A 22,104-nucleotide genomic window follows, 5' to 3' on the forward strand; every position below is an offset into this window, starting at 1 on the left:
CTGAAATTATTTCTAGTGCTCTACAGCATTCTTATTTATATGTTTACAGTGGTATTTGAAAGTTTCAACATTCCAAGCAAAGAAGGATTGTGAAGTGTGTTTTTAAAACATAAATGACCTAGAGAAGTGGCACATTGGATAGTATATCCAATCTGTGAAGTATGTGCAGAAATATTGTGGTATGATCTATACTAATCAAAATTGCCATGTGAAATGTCAGTTCAAAATGGGAGACTTTTTACATGCTCAGCATATTTACTCTGAGGAATGCAAACCGACTTTTATTGTGAGCACACAGGAGGTGAAGGAGGGGGGGGGGGGTGCATGCAGAGTAGGACGGGGAGGAAGGAGCTGTGGTAAGCATAATCGGATGCGAGTCACTAAGCCGGAAGTTACTTCTCTGTCCTGTCTGTTAATAATAATAGTAATGTATTGCACATAACACTCATTGTTGCGCTATCTCTGATTGCAGATTAGAACTGTAAGTGCCATCTGGCTTACCACCGAAATTTATTGAGTTTCATCTATATCTGAATATATCATCTTTGTACTGAATCAAACTGGTGAGAGGAGAATATGGCAAAATTTGACTAGAAGAAGAAATAGAAGGTTAGGGCACATCTTAAGACATTAAGAACTTGCTCAGTTGGTTTTTGAGGGAAGTGTAGGTAGGAAGAATGGTCAGGGTAGACCAGGACATGAATATGAAAAACACAGTACATTACCAGCCAAAAGTTTTCTATCACCTATGAAAAAATTATACATTTTATTTCAATGTACAAACACATTGTAAAAACTAAATAGACCAACAAAATAAATATTTTCTTTCTCTATATCATTAGGAACAATACAATATGGTTTAGATTTTAGCCCCTTCAAAGTATCCACCTTTGCCCTCAGAACAGCTGCACAAACTCTCTGCATTGTGGAGATAAGATTTTGTAGTGTTTTTGCAGATACTGCAGTCCAACAGGTCTGTAAATTATTCCATAGATCTTCAACAATAGACGACCTCAGCTTTCTGACCTCCCTATGAAGTTCATTCCATAAGAGTTCAATGGGATTTAAGTCAGGTGACTGACTTGGCCAAACCATATTTTTCAGTTCCCCACATTTCTCAATCTACTGCACAATTTAGAAGCATGTTTGGGACCATTGTCCTGCTGCAGAACAAACCCACAACCAAGAAGTCTCTTGCCAGATGGAACTGCATTGTTGATCGGTATACTGCGACATTCTTCCTTCTTTAATCTTCCATTATTTCTCACTAGATCAACTTATCACCTACAAAACATCCCCACACCATGACCTTCCATCACGCTTCATCGTTGGCATCACACACTGACTATTTATACATTCTCCACGAAATTAATGAACAAACATTCGACAATGCTTTCCAAATACTCCCAAACTTAATTTCATCTGTGAATAATATCTTGGACCATTGCTGCACGCTCCAGTTTTTATGTTGCTGTGGCCACTGCAATTTTTTCACCTTATTCTGTTTTTGTAATAAATATTTTTTAGATGCTATACTCCCCTTTAAACTTTATCCACGAAGACGGCGTTGCACTGTTGAGACAGAGATTGGAGCTGTTCGCATACTATTTACTCCTCATGAATTTCAAGTGCAGTACAAGTCCTGTGACATTTCCTCTGTACTCATATGAACTGATCTTCCCCGTATGATTTCGCTTGGGGTCTTCCAGATTGTGAAACACTTGCATTGGCACCAGTTTGCTTGAACAGCTGCAATGCATACACCACTGTAGATGGGGCTACACCAACTTTTGTTGCTATTGCCCTTCTAGAATAGCCTTCCTGATGCAGAGCTACAATTACAGCATGTTTCTTCAAATCCAATCTCCTGCTTCCATCCCATTAGGAGGTAATATGGTGTGAACCGGATCTGGTATACAAAGACACTGATAGATGCAAAAAGTGTACTGTAAACTAAAGCGAACTGATTGCTACACAGACAGCTGAAGAAATGAGGCGTACTCAAATGGAAACTTCTTACGTAAAGACACACCAGTATTGCTGTGGATACTCATCAGCACCCCTCTAAGTGAACAACCAGTCAAATACACAACATTTTAATACTTGTTTTATTATCAGAACAGGGATATGATGGAATATTCAAAACTAAATCCCCGTTTAACCATAAATCCACAGTTATGATCTGTGATCGAAAACTTTTGACCAGTAGTGTAGATGCAGGATATAGTAAAGTAGAAATGAAAAGGTTAGCACAGAATAGGGTGGCATGGAGAGTTGTATCAAACCAGTATATGGACTGATGACACTAAAAACACACATTCATTTTGTAGTCTAAAACGTAAGACCAACAAAACCTATGAAATGTTATAGTTCACTCAGTGTACATACAGAATGTGTAACAATTTCACTTACCAAAATGCTATTCTAAAAATATACCTAGAACATGGGTAATGAATGATGAAGAAAAGAGTACAGTCTATTCATTTTTGTAACTTGCACATAATCATAATGACTAATAATATAATTTGAAAGACTCCTGAATGATACAGGGTCATTCTTTAATTGCTTTGTTCTGTAATAACTTACCCTTTCAACAGCATAGTCAATTGTAGCATAAAATTCTGGAATTTGGTAAAGAGCCAGAGGTCCCACACCAGGTGGGTAGGCATTCACTTCTCTAGTAGGATCCCATCCTTTCAAAAACAAATGCGAAAATGCAATATGATTGTCCCACGTGTAATTCACATGATTGTAGCGGTTGTGGGCAAATAAGCAAAGCTGAAAGAGAAGAAAGTTAGTACTTTTTATTAAATCAGAAGCCCAGATCCAAGTGGTCCTAATAGATCATGTTTGACATTAAAAGAAAATATGTGGTCATATTTTTATATTACAGCATTTTGTTAAAGTAATGTACATTTCTCAATGGTAACAGTATCAAACATAAATCACTCTGATGTCTAGAAAGCAGAGCTGTTAATATTTCCATTAGGCTCTTAATTTGCCCAGAGAAAACAAATTCACAGCTCGACTATTTTGCATGTTAAATAGTATGTGATTGAGAGTCATAGTGTGACTCACAGTACTGCAATCATTTACAGCAGTAAGGGTAAGATCATGTAATGGTTTCAGCATTAAGGAGCATAATGAAGTCGTTTTGACGTCCCTCTATATATATGACTTGATTTACACTTGTTTGTTCCTTTCCATCTCTTACATTGGCCCCCTGGGTTCCTTCTATCCTTTTGTGTTTGTCCTGTGTTAGTTCTTACCACCCATATTCATTTTAATCTTTGCATCTTTCATTCTCCTGCAAATGTCTGGCTTTCTTCTTGTCCTACACTTTCCACTCAAGACTAAGGATATGTCAAGATGGCCTTTCTATAAATACTGAAGCCCACTCTGCTGATGAACTGGGGCAAATATTCACTTTGTCATGTCTCCGACATAGCACGTTCCACCGTCCATGTACAGAATGGCGAACGGTTCGAGCGAGGGTCGAACCGCGGCCTCTCAGTACTATAGAGATATAAGAAAAGGGGTAACAGATTTAAGAAAAGTAAGCTCAATCACAAGACTTACAAGAGTGTCATAATGAGACTGTGATCAGTAAAGTGAAAGTATCTAGTGATCCATGTGATAAAGAAAAGTATATGAGAATAATTTAATACATATATGAAAAACCTTAATAGACAATGCAGTTCATGAAGGCTTTGAACAAGCCAGAGCATGGTGAAATATTATGACATCATAGGATGTTTGTACCAGCTTTATCACTGGTATGTAAATATTCTAAGATCAGTAGCTGGAAACTTCAAAGACGCACATAGGCAATGGAAATATCCATGTTCTCTATGTGTCTAGAAAACGCCCATGGTAACATCCTTCGTTGGTGAGGGAAACATCAATGAGGAAGGGCCAACTCAGAATCATGAGTAGGGCAAAGTCGATCACCAAACAGTAGGTTCCGGAAAATAAGAGGTTATTTAAGGAGGTGCAGAGGGCAAAATTGAGGCAGTCAATCGGCTGTCAGGAGTCAGTCAAAGAGGTTGGTCTAGAGAATTAATGGGAGACAGTTCGAAGGAGGACCAAGAGAGGTCAATCTCAGAACTTTACGGGAATAGGCTCGAAAGAAGGGAATAGCACAGGAAGTTGGTTATGGGGAACAATGGGTAGAGACAATTCAGGTAACAAAGAAGTGGAAAAGTAAGAGTCCAAGTTGTCCACCCCCGCAGTGTAGGGGGCAACGCGTCCGCCTGTCACCCAGCGGCCCCGGGTTCCATTCCCGGCCAAGTCAGGGGTTTTTAATTGTAAATGGCCTGGGGACTGGGTGTTTGTGTCGTCCTTAACGTTCCTTTCCTCACATTCAACACTCTACACTTCCGCAATTCCAATTACACGCAGGTTCCTATCAAATGGTGCAAGCAGGGGCAAAAGATCTCTATAGGTCAATGCCCCGAACAAATAGCATTTTCTTAAAAGTCCAAGTTTATTGGGAATTTGGATTATTCATAAGACAAATGAATTGTGGCTCTAGAAAAGTACCTTTCAGAGTCTCGTCAAGGAAGTTATTGCAGTTGTTCATAGGGAAGAACTAGAGAGGATTACCAAGTCTTGGTAACAATGAGATAAGTATTTAATGAAACAGACATTTTCAGGAACAGTGGGAACCAAAGTGAAGTGTTGTATGGTTAGAAAGTTGCTCTTAGAGAAGAGTCCATTTGAATGTAATTGTACCTATTTCCTATATTGTCATAAGACCTATCTGCCGGTGCGACGTAAAGCCCTTAGCAAAAAAAAAAAAAAAACAAAAAAAAAACCTATATATATATATATATATATATATATATATATTGTGTAAATCTTCTTGGGAAATTTAATATAACTTAGCTCGGCAGAAGGGCATCCAACTGGTATCATTATTGTATCATATAGTTGCGTTCTGAACCCCTTCCAGTCCCCAGCCTCTCTCATCCTTAGGATACGACAATTTATAGGAAGGGAAGTTAGGGACTGGAATAACTTACCAAGGGAGATGTTCAATAAATTTCAAATTTCTTTGAAATCATAAGAAAAGGCTATGAAAACAACAGATAGGGAATTGTCACCTGTGTGCCTGCCCTAAATGCAAATCAGTAGTGATTGATTGGGCTGGGAAACAAGAACGAGTTCACTGGGGCTGAGAAGAAACGGGAGCAGAATAACTGGATTGATGAGGAGAGAGCTAATTTGTTTGAAGATGACAGTGTATGACTATCTGGAGACTGTCCTCATTCATTTGAGTTTTCACTCTATTTCTCCTGCTTCTCACACTGTTTATCAAGCGTGTTCCTTTCAATGTTCCTACCAGTGGCGAAGCTATTAGTTACCTTAACGTTTCTTGTAGAGTAGTCCCAAACGCCAAGTTTTCTTGGTTGCAAAATGGTCATTCACACGGTCCTTCAATAGTTGACTTATCAATTCCTGCACAAGCTTTTTCTCTATAAGAATGGTACTAAGACTGCTGAGTCTTTGATTGTTCATTGCATTATGCAAGTGTGTCTTTATCCTCTTCAGAGTGCTTATATTACTTTCAGAGGAAGCCGAGGTCTCGGGAAATGTTAATATTAAACGAATGAATTTGGTACTTCCAAACACCGGTATACTAGTTCGATGTCATTGAGAACAATATAATGTGAAAGTTTTTGAGGGGGGCAATGTTCTATATCGGAATAAATGGTAAGTCATTTTCCAATCTTTCTCTATTAAAAACGGGGTAGGGCCGATGACCTAGTTGTTGGGCCCCTTTAAACAACAAACATCATAAAAAATGGAGTAAATGTTCATAAGACTGTTTGGTTTAATAGCAGGGAAGCTTTCTTTGTAAAGTATGAAGTGTGTTGGATCCAACAACTCAGGAAATGGATGCTTTCAAAATCGCCCAACTGTATTTTCATTTGCATAATTAAGATGTCAAGAACTTCGTATGTTAAAATGTTAAGCGTTTGGAATGTCCTGTCATCTACATTTAACTCACTATTTATTTTGCAACATTTTTCAATGCGAGAGGATAACATTTTCTGATCACATGTCCTTGAGGATATCAGTGGTTTTTCTAATTTCAGTATTACACAGAATTACAGTACATCAGATGGGGTTTTATGCTGCATTAATAAAAGAATTTGATTTGTATAAATAAAAATTTCTCTATAGAGGCACAGCAAATAAATGAATTGGACCGTCTAGAGTATGTTAAGCAACCCAACATCAGAATTTTACGACCCACTGTCCCAACCCTCATCATTATCTACAGTCTTCAATAACCTGTCTTAGATCATTATAGTGTGAAAATATTGTGAGGACTGCTCTGGAATGAAAGCTCCAACGGATAGTGCATGCTTGTGAAAGTCTGAAACCTTTGGATTTTAGAAGATGAGCTCTTTCTGAGGATCTACTAAAAATGAATGAAACGCTGTCAGATTATGAAGAGCTTGACTGTTTTTTTGTTTAGGATCAATGGAGAACAACAAGGTTTAACTTGTGGGCATAACAGTGTAAAAATATTGCCCTTGGGCGAACTTGTTTAACATAATACCGAACAACCCCATGCTTTCCTGCCATTGAGGAGCACCCGGCATATGTTTGACATATGACTATCAATTACTCCCCACTTTCGCAGAATATATACAATTAATTCTGATAAGCCTGATGAGTTCAAAAGACTAAGTTTCCGAAGGTGCCTACTTCACTCATTATTTCAACGAGAGTTTAAACCAGATTAAGTCAGTCTTGTTTTACACAACTAAAACTGAGAATCTTAATTGATTATTTCCATGTCTGAATTATCACAAGTAATGCCAATAATGCACCGATTGCCTACTAATTCAAAATAATAGCACACAATTAACAATAAGGTATTTAATTGGTTGCCTTAGTGGTGGGAGTTTCTAAACACTCAAATAGCAGAGAAGACAGTCGAAACATCATAGAAGCCTATGAATTTCTCCGTGGGACCACGTTTTGAGCAGAACGGGAATATTACACTGATATAAGATATGTTTATTACATCTAAGGTCTCATCTGCCTGAATACCAATGAAATAAGAATCTAACCCTATCTTGAGCGTCCCTTGAATTATGGCAGTTACAGACATTGCAAATTGCTTCACATTGCACCGACACAGATAGGTCTCATGGTGAAGATGGGATGAGAAACCACAGAAAACCATCTTCAAGGCTGTCAACAGTGAGGTTCGAACCCACTATCTCCCGGATGTAAGCTCACAGCTGCACGCCCTTAACCGCACCGCCAACTCGCCCGGTACTGAGAATTTTAATTGATTATTTCCATGCCTGAATTGTCACAAATAATGCCAATAATGCAGATTGTCTACTAATTCAAAAGAATAGCACACAAACAATACAGTATTTGTCGCCTTTTCAGTGGGAGTTTGTACACACTCAATAGCAGAGGAGGCATGCCTCACTGGGGCCTAGACCTTGTGGGGAGAGGAACTTCCCTCCACCATCCCACTCTCACACACAAGCTCACGGAATGCAAACAAAACAAAAAGTCCTGGGTGAGTCAAGTCCTGCCTCCCTATCAGGACATGTAGTCTGCTGCGGCCATCTAGCGGGCAATCAGTGAAGCACATCATCCGCTGTCATCATGCCGCACATATCAAGTAGAGATTATTGTACTTTTAGCACAATAACAACAGCAGATAAATTTGTTACGATATGTAATCATATTTCTTAGGGTAGGCATTGCTTCAAATGACTCCAAGTAGTTTTGCCACTGGTTCCTACATGGTTAGCCATGGTTAGCTATACTGGCTGGCAAGAAAAACTTAACGTGGTAAATATTGAAGGAATTATGCTTAATGGTGCAATATATGCAACTTCCGTAATTCATCTTATGTTTGGCAGGCTGAGTGGCTCAGATGGTTGAGGTGCTGGCCTTCTGTCCCCAACTTGGCAGGTTCGATCCAGGCTCGATACGGTAGTATTTAAAGGTGCTCAAATACATCAGCCTTGTGTCAGTAGATTTACTGGCATGTTAAAGAACTCCTGCAGGACTGAATTCCAGCACCTCGGTATCTCCAAAACCATAAAAGTAGATAGTGAGATGCAAAGCCTGTAACATTATTATTATTATTATTATTCATATACTGCATTTCTTGACGGAGAAAGTCATCTTATATTTTTATACCAAAATAATGTATTAAAGATTGTTTACACTTTCTCCACCCATTCTACACTCTTCATCCATTTAGGAGTGTTCCTCTTTCAATGAAATAGGTTTTTCAGCATATCTACCTATTTTAAAACCATTCCTCAAGAGAAAACGTCGTTAAGTCCTGAGGATGCTGCATGAGCTGTTGCCCAGATGGAAGATGGATGTAACAGGCATTATGTTGCACAAATACTGAGAACTACGGCTTCAACAATTTCCACAATACTACAAGAATATATGGAAAATGGAACGTTATTCTAAGAGACCAGGATCGGGCCCAAAAAGAGCCACATCTGCTAGGGATGATAAGTTCCCCCGGCTTGAAGTTATCGGTGAGTCATACAACTGCCACTGAAATCCAAAACAGACTCCAGAAAGTTTGAAAGGTGATCATCAGTGAAATAACTAGCCAACATCACACTGCTCAAATGCATTATGTGACAGAATAATATGACTGATTATACGAGGGATTAAAAAAAAAAAAAAAAAAAAAAAAAAAACTAAGGTTACAAAGTCGATATTCCTGGAATTTCGTCTGTTATAGAGAAATTAGTAGTGTGCGGTAATTCTAATACATGCCGTTGGCAACTGTGCAGAGTTTCAGCCACCCGCCACCTACAGCACTTGTAGGTAAACACAAATAGACACTCGTTTGGAAAACTAGTCTCGTGAAGAACTCCGCTCAGTTATTTGATTTCTGTGGGCAAAACATATAACCTCGGTTGAAATTCACCGGCAACTGGCAGAGGTATATGGAGAGACTAACGTCTCGTCCGCAAGACGCAGAATGGTGTCGAGAGTTTACGGCCGGTAGAGAAAAGGTCACCAAGGAGGATCACAGTGACCGACCCAACACGGCACCAACAGATTTGAACACAGTTCGCGTGGAGGAGCTGATTCAGGACAACAGGAGGATCACGTTACAGCATATGACGAGGAGGTGAAACATTTCACATCAACGTGGTAAGGACAAGATTTTTACCAGGAGGAATATTCAAACTCATCCCAGGAAGCAAAAAGTGCCTAACCAAGCTTGATAGCTGCAGTCGCTTAAGTGCGGCCAGTATCCAGTAATAGGGAGATAGTGGGTTCGAACAATTACATCATCATGTGGAACAAAAAACAACTCACTGCGACAAAATTAAGTGAAACAGGGGTTAATACAAAACATAATTGAAAGTAAAAACTGTGTTAACCTAAGAAAAGAAATGAAAACAATGATACATATGAAAATGAACAATAAGTACACATAGCGAGGTTGTATATTGTGCTAATTTTGTTTCCATCTAGGCTCTCATCTGTTTTTTCATTTGTTCCTTCATTATTTTTTGGCATTTTTTAGCTTGTATTATGTAAATTATTTCAACCCCCCCCCCCCCCCTTTCACTGAAGATGGCTCAAATAAGCCGAAACATGTTTGAACTTGATTACTCCGTCTAATGATGGAATATACAGTATGATGTATTGAATTAGGAGGATACACTCATTTTTTCACCTTTGTAAAGTAAAAACCTAAGCGTGTGCAAGTTATTTTGACAACATCCAATAACATGAGAATAAACTTAAGAAATATTCAATATGTATTAACGCAACCAATGAACAGATTGACAGGATAAATTTTAAGTGCACATGTTGAAAGATTTCATGCAGCCTATAGGCTAATTAGTTTTTAACATGTTATGGTTACATAGCTTAAGATGGCTCAAGATTGTAGGGCCAAAACTAGTACCAGATATATGTAAAATAGATGTGTGCCAACTTGACTTGTATTGATTAGGACGAACCCCCACTTGTGCTATCTTCTTACACACACACATATATAAAATAAAGTGTCCTTACAGACCGACTGATTCATCATTGCTAAGCCAAAACTACTGGACATAAATAATTGAAACTTTGGTGATACATTTATATTAGTGTAGGTGTTCACTAAGGGAGGATTTTTCAATATTCCATCACTAAGGGGGTGAAAAGGAGGATGAATTGTTTAAATGAGTATCTATATCCCAAAAACTTGTAAGTTTACAGACATAAAAATTGGTATTTGGAATCTCCCTTAAAAATAAAAAACACATTTGTTTTTGGAAAATCCCATTAAGGGGGTGAAAAAGGGGTTGAATACCTTTTATGAGGATACTTATATCTCAAAAACTGAAGATGTTATAGACATGAAAATTGATATTTGGAATCTCCTTTAAATATAAAGAAACACATTTTTGTTTTTGGAAAATCAATTAATGGGGGGTGAACAGGAGAAAGAAAGGAGGAGAATTTTTAAAAGACTTCTACAGTATATCACAGAAACTTAACATGTTACAGACATGAAACTTGATATTTTTAATCTTTTAAAAATGAACATGTATTTTTGTTTTCAGAGAGAGAGAGAGAGAGAGAGAGAGAGGAGGGGGGGGGGGGAGTAAAGGACTGAAATGGAGGCTGAATTCCTTTTACTAGGATACTGATATCCCAAAAACTGAAGATGTTACAGATGTGAAAATTGGTATTTGGAGTCTCCTTTAAAAATATAGCAATGCACATTTTTTTTTTGTTTCCTGAAAATCCACTCGGGGGGGGGGGGGGGGGTGAGAGCAGGCTGAAAGAATTGAAAAATTAGGTGAATTACTATTTGTATGAGGATACTTATATCTAAAATAGAAAAAAAATTGTTACAGATGCAAAAACTGGTATCTGGAATCTCCTTTAAAAGTAAAAAAACAAGTATTTGTTTGTTTTTGGAAAATTGACTTCGGGGAGGGAGGTGAAAATAAGTAAAGGAGATAATTCTGTTTATGTATATCTCCAACTGAAGATGTTACAGACGTGAAGATTCGTATTTGGATTTTCCTTTAAAGATAAAGAAACTTTTTTTTTTGTTTTTGAAAAATCCACTTAGGTGGGGGTGGCAGGACTGATAAAAGGGTTGAATTCTTTTTATGGGGATACTTATATCTCAAAAACTGAGGATGTTGCAGACATGAAAATTCCTATTTGTAATCTCCTTTAAAAATAAGGAAACGTATACTTTTGTTTTTGACTTGTGAGAAGACTGTTTCTCACATGTACCATCCTATGTCACATGGTTATCTTAGCCCTGAAAGGCAATACCGTACCACAAACGTGGTTACGAAGACTTTCTGGGGTAAATGAAGCTCAATTTTTTGGTGAGTTTTTTTACTATGGATTTTCAAATAATGTACAGTACCGAAGAACGATTACTTTCTCAAATCACGAAATCCACGCGAGCGAAGCCGCGGGTAACTGCTGATCATCAATATGGAACATGAAGCTCAAATAATGGAGTAACCACATTCAAAATGGTAGTTCAAACTAATGGATTACCCCAACAAGACCCCTTAGGCCTGCTGGTATTTAATGTAGCAAAAGCAGATATCACACGAGTGATGCTTGACTCTCCAATGACCACTCTATTAATGTATGTCGATGATATGGCGCTGGGATCATGTTCCAAGATGGAACTTCAGACGATGACAATGAAGAAGACAGAAGCATGGGCAACAGTGAACAAATGTGAAATTAATCAGGAAAAAAAAAAAAAAAACAACCAGTTCATATGGGCCATGAACACTACTATAGTAGACTGCAAGGCAGCAAGATGGCCATTAACAACTATAATGATAAAGAATGAATTACTAGAAATATTCAAGAAACACTAATAGTTGGAAATCATCTTTTAAATGACCATGACATCCTACAATAACCACGTACTAGAGAGAACAGCAACAATCAGGACCATTCACAACGTGAAGGCCATGCCTATGCTGTAACACAATACAGCCATAACATGATTCAAGAACACAATAGCTCCTAATGTTACATATGGGATCAAAAACAAAATATGGGAGAACCTAACAATGAGTGACCTGGAGATGATAAAGTCAAAGCAAGATTCCTCAAGAAGGCCCAAGGAGTAGGTGAATCAGCATCCTCCAGGGTCATTTATGTACTGGACTGGGAAACTCATTTCACTGAAGATCTATAACTCAGTTGCCATCTACCAGCTACTAAGGAAACAAGCTGAGCTAGATCTTGAATCTATGGCAGTAACGCCATGACTGAACGAAACTAGACCAAAGAACTTCAAGAACAAAAATGTTTTATAACGGGATGTGTGACTCCATAGATTTCACCACAAAACATATGCAAAGACAAAAGTTCACAAACCAAACGACGAATATACTTTTATCCCGTGAATGACTGGTGTGATCGTTATCACGTCCTAAAATGTAAAACCAGGCAAAAAAAAAAAAAAACACTGCATAGAGCAAAGGGTGAATTTTACTAAAATTTTATACTAATTCGGGTGTTCCTCATTGTTATAAAAGACTTTTGGTTCATAAACTACAGTGATGTTGAACAATGTTCTCAACCACCGACCAGACATTTCTCCAGCAATAGTCACATTCAGTACAAACTATCTTAAAACATAGGGGCCAAAACCCACAGCTACCCCTCCTCCCCACTAGCTTTGCTAAATAAAAGTACATTAGTTAACTGTGGGGAAATTACTAAAAATGAAAATATTCAAGTCTCATTCAAAACCCAATATTTTAAAAACTTTGTGATACAGTAAATTAGAAATGACTAATGCCTCATAAAAAAAACAGCATTACTTTATTCACTAACATAGATTAAACTTTGGAAACTTTTCTCAAGGCACGCTCAATGTACGGTAGCTTTAAACAAATGAATGCATGGTACTGTATACTTTCCTCCCAGGTAAGCCCTACACTTTTCTCTAGAACAATAGAACCTGTAGATATGTTTGTTGTGGGTATCCACAGGGTCGGCATGTGCATGGGAGGTGAATTATATTTTTATAATAACCAAAAAGAGAGTTAAAAGTACCCAAGGATTGGGAAAAAGGGGGTTATAAATAGTGATGGGATAATCTATATATAAAGTAACTTGTCCTGACTGATTCATCATAGAGCGAAAACTACTGGACATAAAGAAATGAAATTTTGGGGATACATTCATATTAACATGTAGGTGCTCGCTAAGAGGATTTTTGGATATTCTGTCGCTAAGGGGGTGAAAAGGGGGGGGGGGGTGAAATTTTAAAATGAGTGTATCTACATCTCAAAATTTTGAAAGTTTACAGATGTAAAAATTGGTATTTAGTATCTTCATTAAAAATAAACACGTATTTTTTTGTTTTCGGAAAATCCCAATAGGAGGGATGAAAAGGGGTGAAGAACGGGTTGAATGCCTTTAAAGAGGATACATATATCTCAGAAACTGAAGATATTACAGACCTGAAAATTGGTGTTTGGGATCTCCTTTAAAAAAGAAATACGTACTTTTTTGTTTTTGGAAAATCCAATTAATGGGGGTGAATTTTTAAAATGTCTGTATCTATATCTCAAAACTTTGAAAGTCTGCACATGTAAAAATTGATATTTAGAATCTCCTTTAAAAATAAAGGAACACGTATTTTTTTGTGTTCTGTAAATCCCAACAGGAGGGGTGTAAAAGGGTGAATAATGGGTTGAATGCCTTTAATATATTTATATAATACATACATTTATGTATATATACACATTTATTTCAGAAACTGAAGATATTACAGAACTGAAAATTTGTATATGGGATCTTCTTCAAAAATAAAGAAACACTTGTTTTTTTGTTTTTGGAAAATCCAATTAATGGCGGTTAAACAGGAGTGACAAATTGGGGTGAATTTTTTGAAAGATTATATCTACAGAATACCTGAGAAACGTAAAATGTTACAGAAGTAAAAAGTGGTATTTCGAATCTCCTGTAAATGTAAAGAAACATAGGTGATTTGTTTTTGGAAACTCCACTTAAGGGGAACTAAAAAAGGGGTGGAATTTTAAAATGAGAATTTGTACAGTACAACTCAAAAAACTTAACATGTTACAGAAGTGAAAAATGGTATTTTGTACTTCTATTAAAAATCAAGAAACGTGTATTTTTAGTTTTCCAAAATACCACTTGGGTGGAAAGGGGGGGGTGTAAAAAGTGTCTGAAGATGGTGTTGAATTATTTTAATTAGGCTACTGATATCTCAAGAATGAAGACGTTACAGGCATGAAATTTAGTATTTGGAATCTGCTTTAAAAGTAAAGAAACATGTATTCTCGGAAAATCCAATGAAGTGGGGAGGGGAGATGAAAGAATTGAAAAATTAATTAACTTAATTGTATGAGAATACTTTCATCTAATAATAACTAAAGTTGTTACAGATGTGAAAATTGGTATTTGTATCTCCTTTAAAAACAAAGAAAAATGTGTTTTGGGGGGAAATCATCTTGGGGGGCGGGAGTAAAATGGAGTTGAATTCCTTTCATGAGGACACAGAAATCAAAAACTGAAGAAGTTAGAGTCGTGATAATTGGTATTTAGAAGATCACTTACTATTAAAGAAACAAGTTTTTTGCCGGAAAATTCACTTGGGGTGGGGGCAGGGTGGAGTGTGAAAAGGAGTGAAATAAAGTGAATTATTTTTATGGGGATACTTATATCCCAAAGCTGAAGGTAATAGACGTGAACATTGGTGTTTGGAATCTCCTTTAAACATAAAGAAACATGCCTTCTTTTAATTTTTTGTGGGGGGGGGGGGGTGGTAAATAAACTCGACGGCGGTGGGGTGTAAAAGGAGGTGAGTCCAGTTGATTTCACTGTTCATAATGTACTTATAAGGAGCCTCCGTTGTTCAGGTGGCAGCGCGCCGGCCTCTCACAGCTCGGTTCCGTGGTTCACTCCACGTGACATTCGTGCTGGATAAAACGGGGGCAAGACAGATTTTCTCCGGATACTCCGGTTTTTCCTGTCATCGTTCATTCCAGCACACTGTAAAATATCATTTCATTTGTCATTCATTATCCATTGCCCCAGAGGAGTGCAACAGGCTTTGGCAGCTGGCACAATTCCAATTGTCGCCGCTAGATGGGGGCTTTATTCATTCCATTCCTGACCCTGTCGAATGACTGGAAACAGGCTGTAGATTTTCGATGTACTTATTCTGATCATAAACCGATCATTTTTAATCTTTCCTGGGTTCGTTTTCAAGAGGCATCTTTTTCTTCGAAGAACGTTCTTAGATTACAGTAGATTCTCCTGACATATAAATAAAAATTTAAACAGCTTTGAAATAAACGATAGGAATGAGATTGACCGTCCAATTGTTCACCTCTATAATAAGGTCAATAATACACGGAAGTATGTCATTCGTATCGCCAGAAATCCAGCACACTTGCCTACGCGCGACAATGGTGCTGGTCACAATGTCAACAATGACAATGGCAGCAGATGTAATTTACCGCCAAGTAGCGGTCTTACATCTTGCTATGGGGTCCAGAACATCTACAATAATAATAATAATAATAATAATAATAATAATAATAATAATAATAATAATAATAATAATAATAATAATGTTCTGGACCGTCGCCAAATGTGCGGACCGCGCTGAAAACGGGTCCTGGATGGGTAATGACTAAGAATGCAGTCCGGCCGCGGGTTCAGTACCGCCAAGGCACCCAAGACAAAACCACGCCGGATCTCCTCAAGGATTTGATCCATATTAAAAATGCTTATAGGAAAAGATGGCAAAGATTTAGGGACCCAACTGACCGGGTGGAATACCTGGACCTAGCCCGGGAAGTACGAAATTGATTCCTGGAAAGAAAGATTGAAAAATGGGAGGAAACTTGCCGTAATCTATTAGAAAACGAGTCAGATCGCGAAATTTGGCGGATTCTCTCAGAAAACCAGTCAGATCGCAAATTTCAGCTGATTATATATAAAACAATAAGCATTCAATTATAAATTTCAGTATAATACCATAGCAAAACACGGGTATCTTGCTAGTCTAATACAAAATTGCTTATTTGATTATTAAGTTTTATTCAATTATTTTTTATTATTCTGAAATCCCATTCTAATGACTGGGGCAAATGAGTAGTTAATGCTTTCAAAATCGTATGAAAAGTAATCGTAATGTCATAAACTCATCAATCTCAGCACAGGGAAATGATAATTACGTATTTCCATTCTCTTACAGAAAGTGAGTGGGTAGGACAAACTGTCTCTGATAGGCCTTTTAAAAATTATATGAATTCATGCTCCACACATATGAATGACTTGTGCAATCAGATGTCATTACTGAAAATACTGTGGTTATGTGAAGTGCAATGCTATAGCACTGACTAACTGGCTCACCAAATTTATCCAGTCAAATTAAAATTCACTATTTTCTCTACAATATGGCAAGGTCACTAGTTGCTATCTTTGAAATTCTGTCTCTAAATGACTTTTTTTTTTTTTAAGACTCCAGATCACTAATAATGATACTTTGTGATAGTGAACCTTTTCCCAGATAAAAAATGTGTAAATATTCAATACAAATCAGAAAAGGTTGAAAACAATGAAGGAAAATGTGGTGGTGATGGTGGTGATTACTGTTTTAAGGGGGAGTACAATTGGGCAACCACCCTCTTAATACTAAGCAGAGGGAAAAAATTCAAAAAATTAAGGTATTGGACGAAGACAAAGCCCATGAAGGGAATGAAAAAAAAAAAAAACTCTGTAGGCCTTAGAAACCTAATACTGTCAGAGCTTGAAAAGAACAAGAGTTGACTAAGGAAGGTCTCTTAGGATAGATTAAAGCAAGGAGCCTGGCACAAGTGAGTTTAATCAACACCTGGACTCAGCCAAGGGAGCTGCGGTCGCCAACCCACACTTGCTCAATCATTCAATCACCACTTACAGTATATGTATTTAGAGCAGCCAACCGAATGGCAGACTGCCTATCAGTTGTTTACCTAGTCTTTCTTAAACAATTTAAGACCTATTGGGGCCCCTTTTAGTAAAAATACAAGATGTAATATATATACAAGATATAATATATTGTAATAATACAAGGAGTGCAAACAGAACAACAAGTAGTTCTCAAGAGGCTAGGAGTAACACTAGACAATTATGCAGCAGAAAGAAAAATATACCAACAAGCCCATTTTGGAACATACGAGAACATTTTAAATTATATATCACATTAGAAAGTGTTTCATCTACAAGTTTGTTCATGAACAATATTCTCGTATTGACAATATAAAATGAATGCCAATACATTTGTATAAATGTTACTTCAGCAACGAGAACAAATTAAATGTCCATAACATAGACAATTATCAACTGCAGAAAATTGTCAAATAGTAAACGAAGTTTTAACGACAATCATACAAGTTAAGCAACATTGAATCAATACAATTAGCCAGATCTCAAAAGTTTTTTTATTTTTTAAATAATTTTAAAGGAAGTTCACCAGATGAGTTTTGTCAATAAAATCTTAGGCTTAGATAGATTTTAGACAAATATGTTGTAACTTAAAGACATCATTTTATTGTTATACGACTTGTAAAATATTATACGATTTGTCAGTCAAGTTTATAGGCATAATCTTAATCCAAAAGAATTGTTTCATGATCTTATATAACCTTAAGTAAATAATAACTGGCTGATGATGCTCACGCAAAAGGAGCGAAACATGTACCATATAAACATCTTAATAAATATGTAAGTTTATATTACGTTTTTATTGTATTGAACAGGTGGTAATTAACAAAATTATAAGAATTTGTATCACAAGAGTTCATCTATTCGCTTATTTCAATTGATTATCCATCCGACACACTTAAACCAGAATATTTATTCAAGACACATCCCATTATTCCATGTGATACAAATGAATGATATTGGAAATTCATTTTATTACATTATTTATTCAATTATTTAAATAATCTGATGAAGATTATTCAACTATTAAAAGTATTTGATTATGCCATCATGAGAACAATGATATTTGAAACTCATTCCATTATTTTATTTGATTATTTACATAATCAGAGGTTATTCGTTTATTAAAAGTATTTGGTTATCCCATCACTACTTACAATACCAATATTCAAAAAAGGAGAAAAGAAAATGTGCAGTAACTATCGAGGAACCATCATCTTCTCTCACGCTGCTAAGGTAATGGAAAGGATAATGAAAAGAATTAGAGAAAAGGTGGAAAGTCAGTTACAAGCGGAACCATTTGGATTCAGAAGTGGAATGTCAACAGTGGAACCAGTTTTCATTCTGAGAGAGATCTTGGAAATAGGGGGTTATAAATAATGGGATAATCTAATACAAAATTGCTTATTCGATTATTACATTTTATTCAATCATTTTTTCCATTTTATTATTTTCTGATTATTTTGAAATCCCATTCTAATGAGTGGGGGCAGGATACAGTAAGGATGTAGTAATGAGAAAACTAATAAGACAGCATCCCCAAATGAAAAGTTTGAAAAAGCCTGACACATAGGGGCATTGGCAAGGAATTAATAACAATGATAAAAGCAATATACGATAACTTACAGCTGTGTGAAGACAACAATTAGTAGGACAATGGTTTAGTATTTACAATGGGCTAAAACAAGGGTGTGTGTTGTCACTTTTACTGTTCAAAATGGTGACGGACAACATCGTTCAGCAGCAAGGGAACATTATGGATGGGAAATGTAATGATTTCTGCAGATAATGATATCTTGGGAGATGTGATCTGGGGAGATGATTTACAACAGCTGAATGTACTGAATAGAAGGATGGAACAATAGGGATTGAGGATCAATATGGAGAACAGAAAGACAATGGTGATGAGCAGAGGAAGTAGAGAAGAAAAAGGAGCTATCGAAATTAGAGACAAGGAACTGGAAATGGTAAAACACTTCAAATATTTGAGAAGTGAACTGATAGAAAAGGGAAGAATGTATTTGGAAATTAGAAGGATATAACTGGGGAGTGCCTTTTACCACCAGGTATGGAGATTAATATGGAATAAAGATGTACCGATGAAGGCTACAGAAGTAATGTACAAAGGATATAATGAATATTACTTATGACATATGCACCAGAAACCTGGATGACTCAGACTACAGTACAGGCAGCTGAAATGAATTTCCTGGAGAGTATGGTACAGAAGACTAGGGAATGTGAGAAATGAAGATATATGAAAAGAGCTAAATGTGCAAAAACTAAATGACAAACTGGAACAGAACACATTGAGGTGTTTTGGACATGTCAAATGGATGAAAGAAGAAAAGACTGCCAAGACAAGCACTGGAAAGATAGGTGACAGAAGAGAGGACAATGCAGACCAAGATTAAGATGGACAGACTTTGACGAACAGTATAAGACAAAGGAACCTGGAATGGAACAAAGTGTTGGATGAGGAATGGTGGAGAGACAGGACGAAGTGGAGAGAAACCATATTTCCCTCCACCCAGTGCCAGCAGGAAAAAGTGAATTGATGATGATCAATCAAAATGAAATCAGATAAAATATTAAATGCAAGGAACATATAATTCTATGCACTCATTTGTTGATTGAAAATACATTTGGATAATGTTAAACACACTTGACAATAGGTAAAGATTCTTTGCATTGCACTTTACGAATGTCACCATAAAAACTAACTTCATTGCTCTAATTTTTGGCAGGAAATATTTGCAGCCATAAATTGTAGCGAGCTGTTTGTGCTTACCTTACGTATAAAAAAATTGTCCCCTTCAAATTGGTGCTCTTTTCTCCGTCTGCTGTTACGAACTGTCGGCTTCCCGGCTGCTTGTACTACTGCTGTCACTGCTCGCCTGCATGGCGCATCCACTCTGACGTCACGCCTATAGTATGTTCTCGATCTACCCCGCTGGCATATATATATGGCCTTGTGTCATTCATTCGGCAGGTCAGTTGTGGTATAACCTTGTTAAAGACAGTGGGAGCTGGAACTCTGTACATGGCTGGACCGTGTCCATTTTTCTTGTAAACTTCGTGCTGGACTTCTGTCAAGGGTGAGCAGACACTGTTTCTTTCTATCATTTAATGTGCCCTACCTTGCTGTACTTGGGCTTCGCCGTAGTAACGAAAATTGAACTTTGGTCCCATCAGGACACATCTGAGTATTCGTGCAGCGCAAATGTTCTGCCTTTTGGACATTTATATTCCTAAAATGTGGTGTAAATGGTGTACTGGACAGCTGATCTAAAATTCTAGCCCATATACACATTCCTACCTTCTGAGATGAACTTTTGCATCGAGTCTGTTAGTGCTGGGGACTTGGCGGCTTGATCCTTATCCTATCCCATTCCTCCATTTCTTATTTCCTTGTTTTCTTTTCTTATCCCATCTATCTGTTAACTTTGCGTAAAAATGGTGCTTGCTCAAATGATGTGGTCTGCTAATTTAATTTGTATGTTCATCGGTTAGCTTCAATTTTATTATCGCCTCTGCGCATGCATGTGTGTTTTAATCCCTTCTGGGATCGCTTGTTAGAATTCCTTTTTTTTCCCCCTTCTAATCTACCAAAAGGATCACTCCCTGGATTGGAGTTTGGTTTATTTCTATTCTGAATCTCTAGAATTGTTTGGCATGAGGTTACATTTTTTTATGTCCTATTGTAAACATTGTATCAATTTGTGAGCTTATCTAGCAAGTGTATGACACTACCAACTTTGTATTCTACTGGCACGAGCCTGAAACTTTATTTGATGTACCTCCCTTCTAGCGTATTGTGTAATATAATGCAAAGAAACTGATTTCAGAATCTATGGGTTCCCTCCCCCTTTTTCTCTTTCACCTAATTGAAGTGTCGGAACATGTGTCCAAAGATTGTAGTGATTGGGGCTTAGGAATTAGATTATGACGATGTAATCAAATTTTGTATCACCTACGTGTTTTAAAATCAAACTTAATGCTTTTATTACACCATATGCTGGTTCATACTATTTGTTCTGATGTAAAGATAATTTGTTACCCCTTTGAGATTGGTATAATATATTTGTTATTTTCAAACTTGTTTTCCAAAATTCTCTTTCACGAGTTCCTTTCCCCTATTACTTCTGTTTTCACGTGTACCTACCACGGCAATTCTCTTGGGTAGCGGCCCTTTAACTTCTTTATGCACATGTATGAAGCTCTGAATTGCACTGTTTACGGTAATGTTGACACGATGTATTGAACTGTTATATTCTCATGTTGCACGCTTCTCGGCACTCTGCGCGCTTGTGTACTGTCAGTTCTGAGTACTTTGATATCTTGTCTAGTATCCCGATCAAGGGCACTCTCCTAAAAACAAATCTCAATTACGCTATTTCTAGCAAGTTGATAGTAAGCAAGGACACTATCAAGTACAAAGAGCGTTACAAAATGCAGGGCAATATTCACAACATCCTAAACAAACAATTGCAGTCTGAAGTTATATTTACTACAGAAGGGTATACTTGGGCGACTTGAACTGCTAACTGTTCCTTATTTTCACGCATGATGAGGGCATTTCGATATAAACTTGAAGGCAATACTGAAAGCTGGTAATTGCCATGCTCTAGTTTTACACAATATTGCCTTACTTTGTCCTAAACTGGGAAGTTCACAGTTTGCTCTAGAGCATAAGGCCAACAGAACAAATGGTGAGCCAGCGGAGGGAAGATGTAGCAAAAGCAGTCAAGGCCAGTTGAGCACACATTCAAATTTCTCTACAAACTCCTCTGCCTTGGCTCAGATTTGGAGAACATTTACAAAAATGCCGGGTGTCATTAAAACATTGCAGCGACACTGAATGACAGGTGAATGAGGATGACACTCCAAACAACCGTATGATAAACCTAAACAACTCCTTTCCTGTAAAAGGTACTTAAAACTGAATAATTGATGTTTGAGAAGGGTAAATTACTGGCAGGACTAAATAGATTGTCCTTGATTTCAACAATGCAAAGATTCTCTCTTCAGACATTTGTCACATCCAGCTGGAGTAATATAGCTCCTACAGGCAAAAATTCTCCCACCTCACAATCCTAATTGCTTCCTAGTTAT

The 22,104-nt window shown here is 37.1% G+C and overlaps 1 protein-coding gene across 3 annotated transcripts in view; it reads right to left on the reverse strand.

Annotated features, from left to right (window-relative positions):
• Window positions 1–22,104, reverse strand: part of LOC136864311 (mucolipin-3) — a 226,723-nt gene that overhangs the window by 189,938 nt on the left and 14,681 nt on the right. For all 3 annotated transcript variants that reach the window (XR_010859294.2, XR_010859293.2, XM_067141128.2), the window contains exon 3: window positions 2,587–2,778. Coding sequence is in view for 1 of the 3 variants with exons in the window: in XM_067141128.2 (XP_066997229.2) it covers window positions 2,587–2,778 (192 nt within the window). In the remaining 2 variants the exon portion in view is untranslated. The remainder of the gene's footprint in view (window positions 1–2,586; window positions 2,779–22,104) is intronic.

The sequence above is a fragment of the Anabrus simplex genome, chromosome 2, assembly GCF_040414725.1.
Source record: "Anabrus simplex isolate iqAnaSimp1 chromosome 2, ASM4041472v1, whole genome shotgun sequence".
Lineage (NCBI taxonomy): Eukaryota > Metazoa > Arthropoda > Insecta > Orthoptera > Tettigoniidae > Anabrus > Anabrus simplex.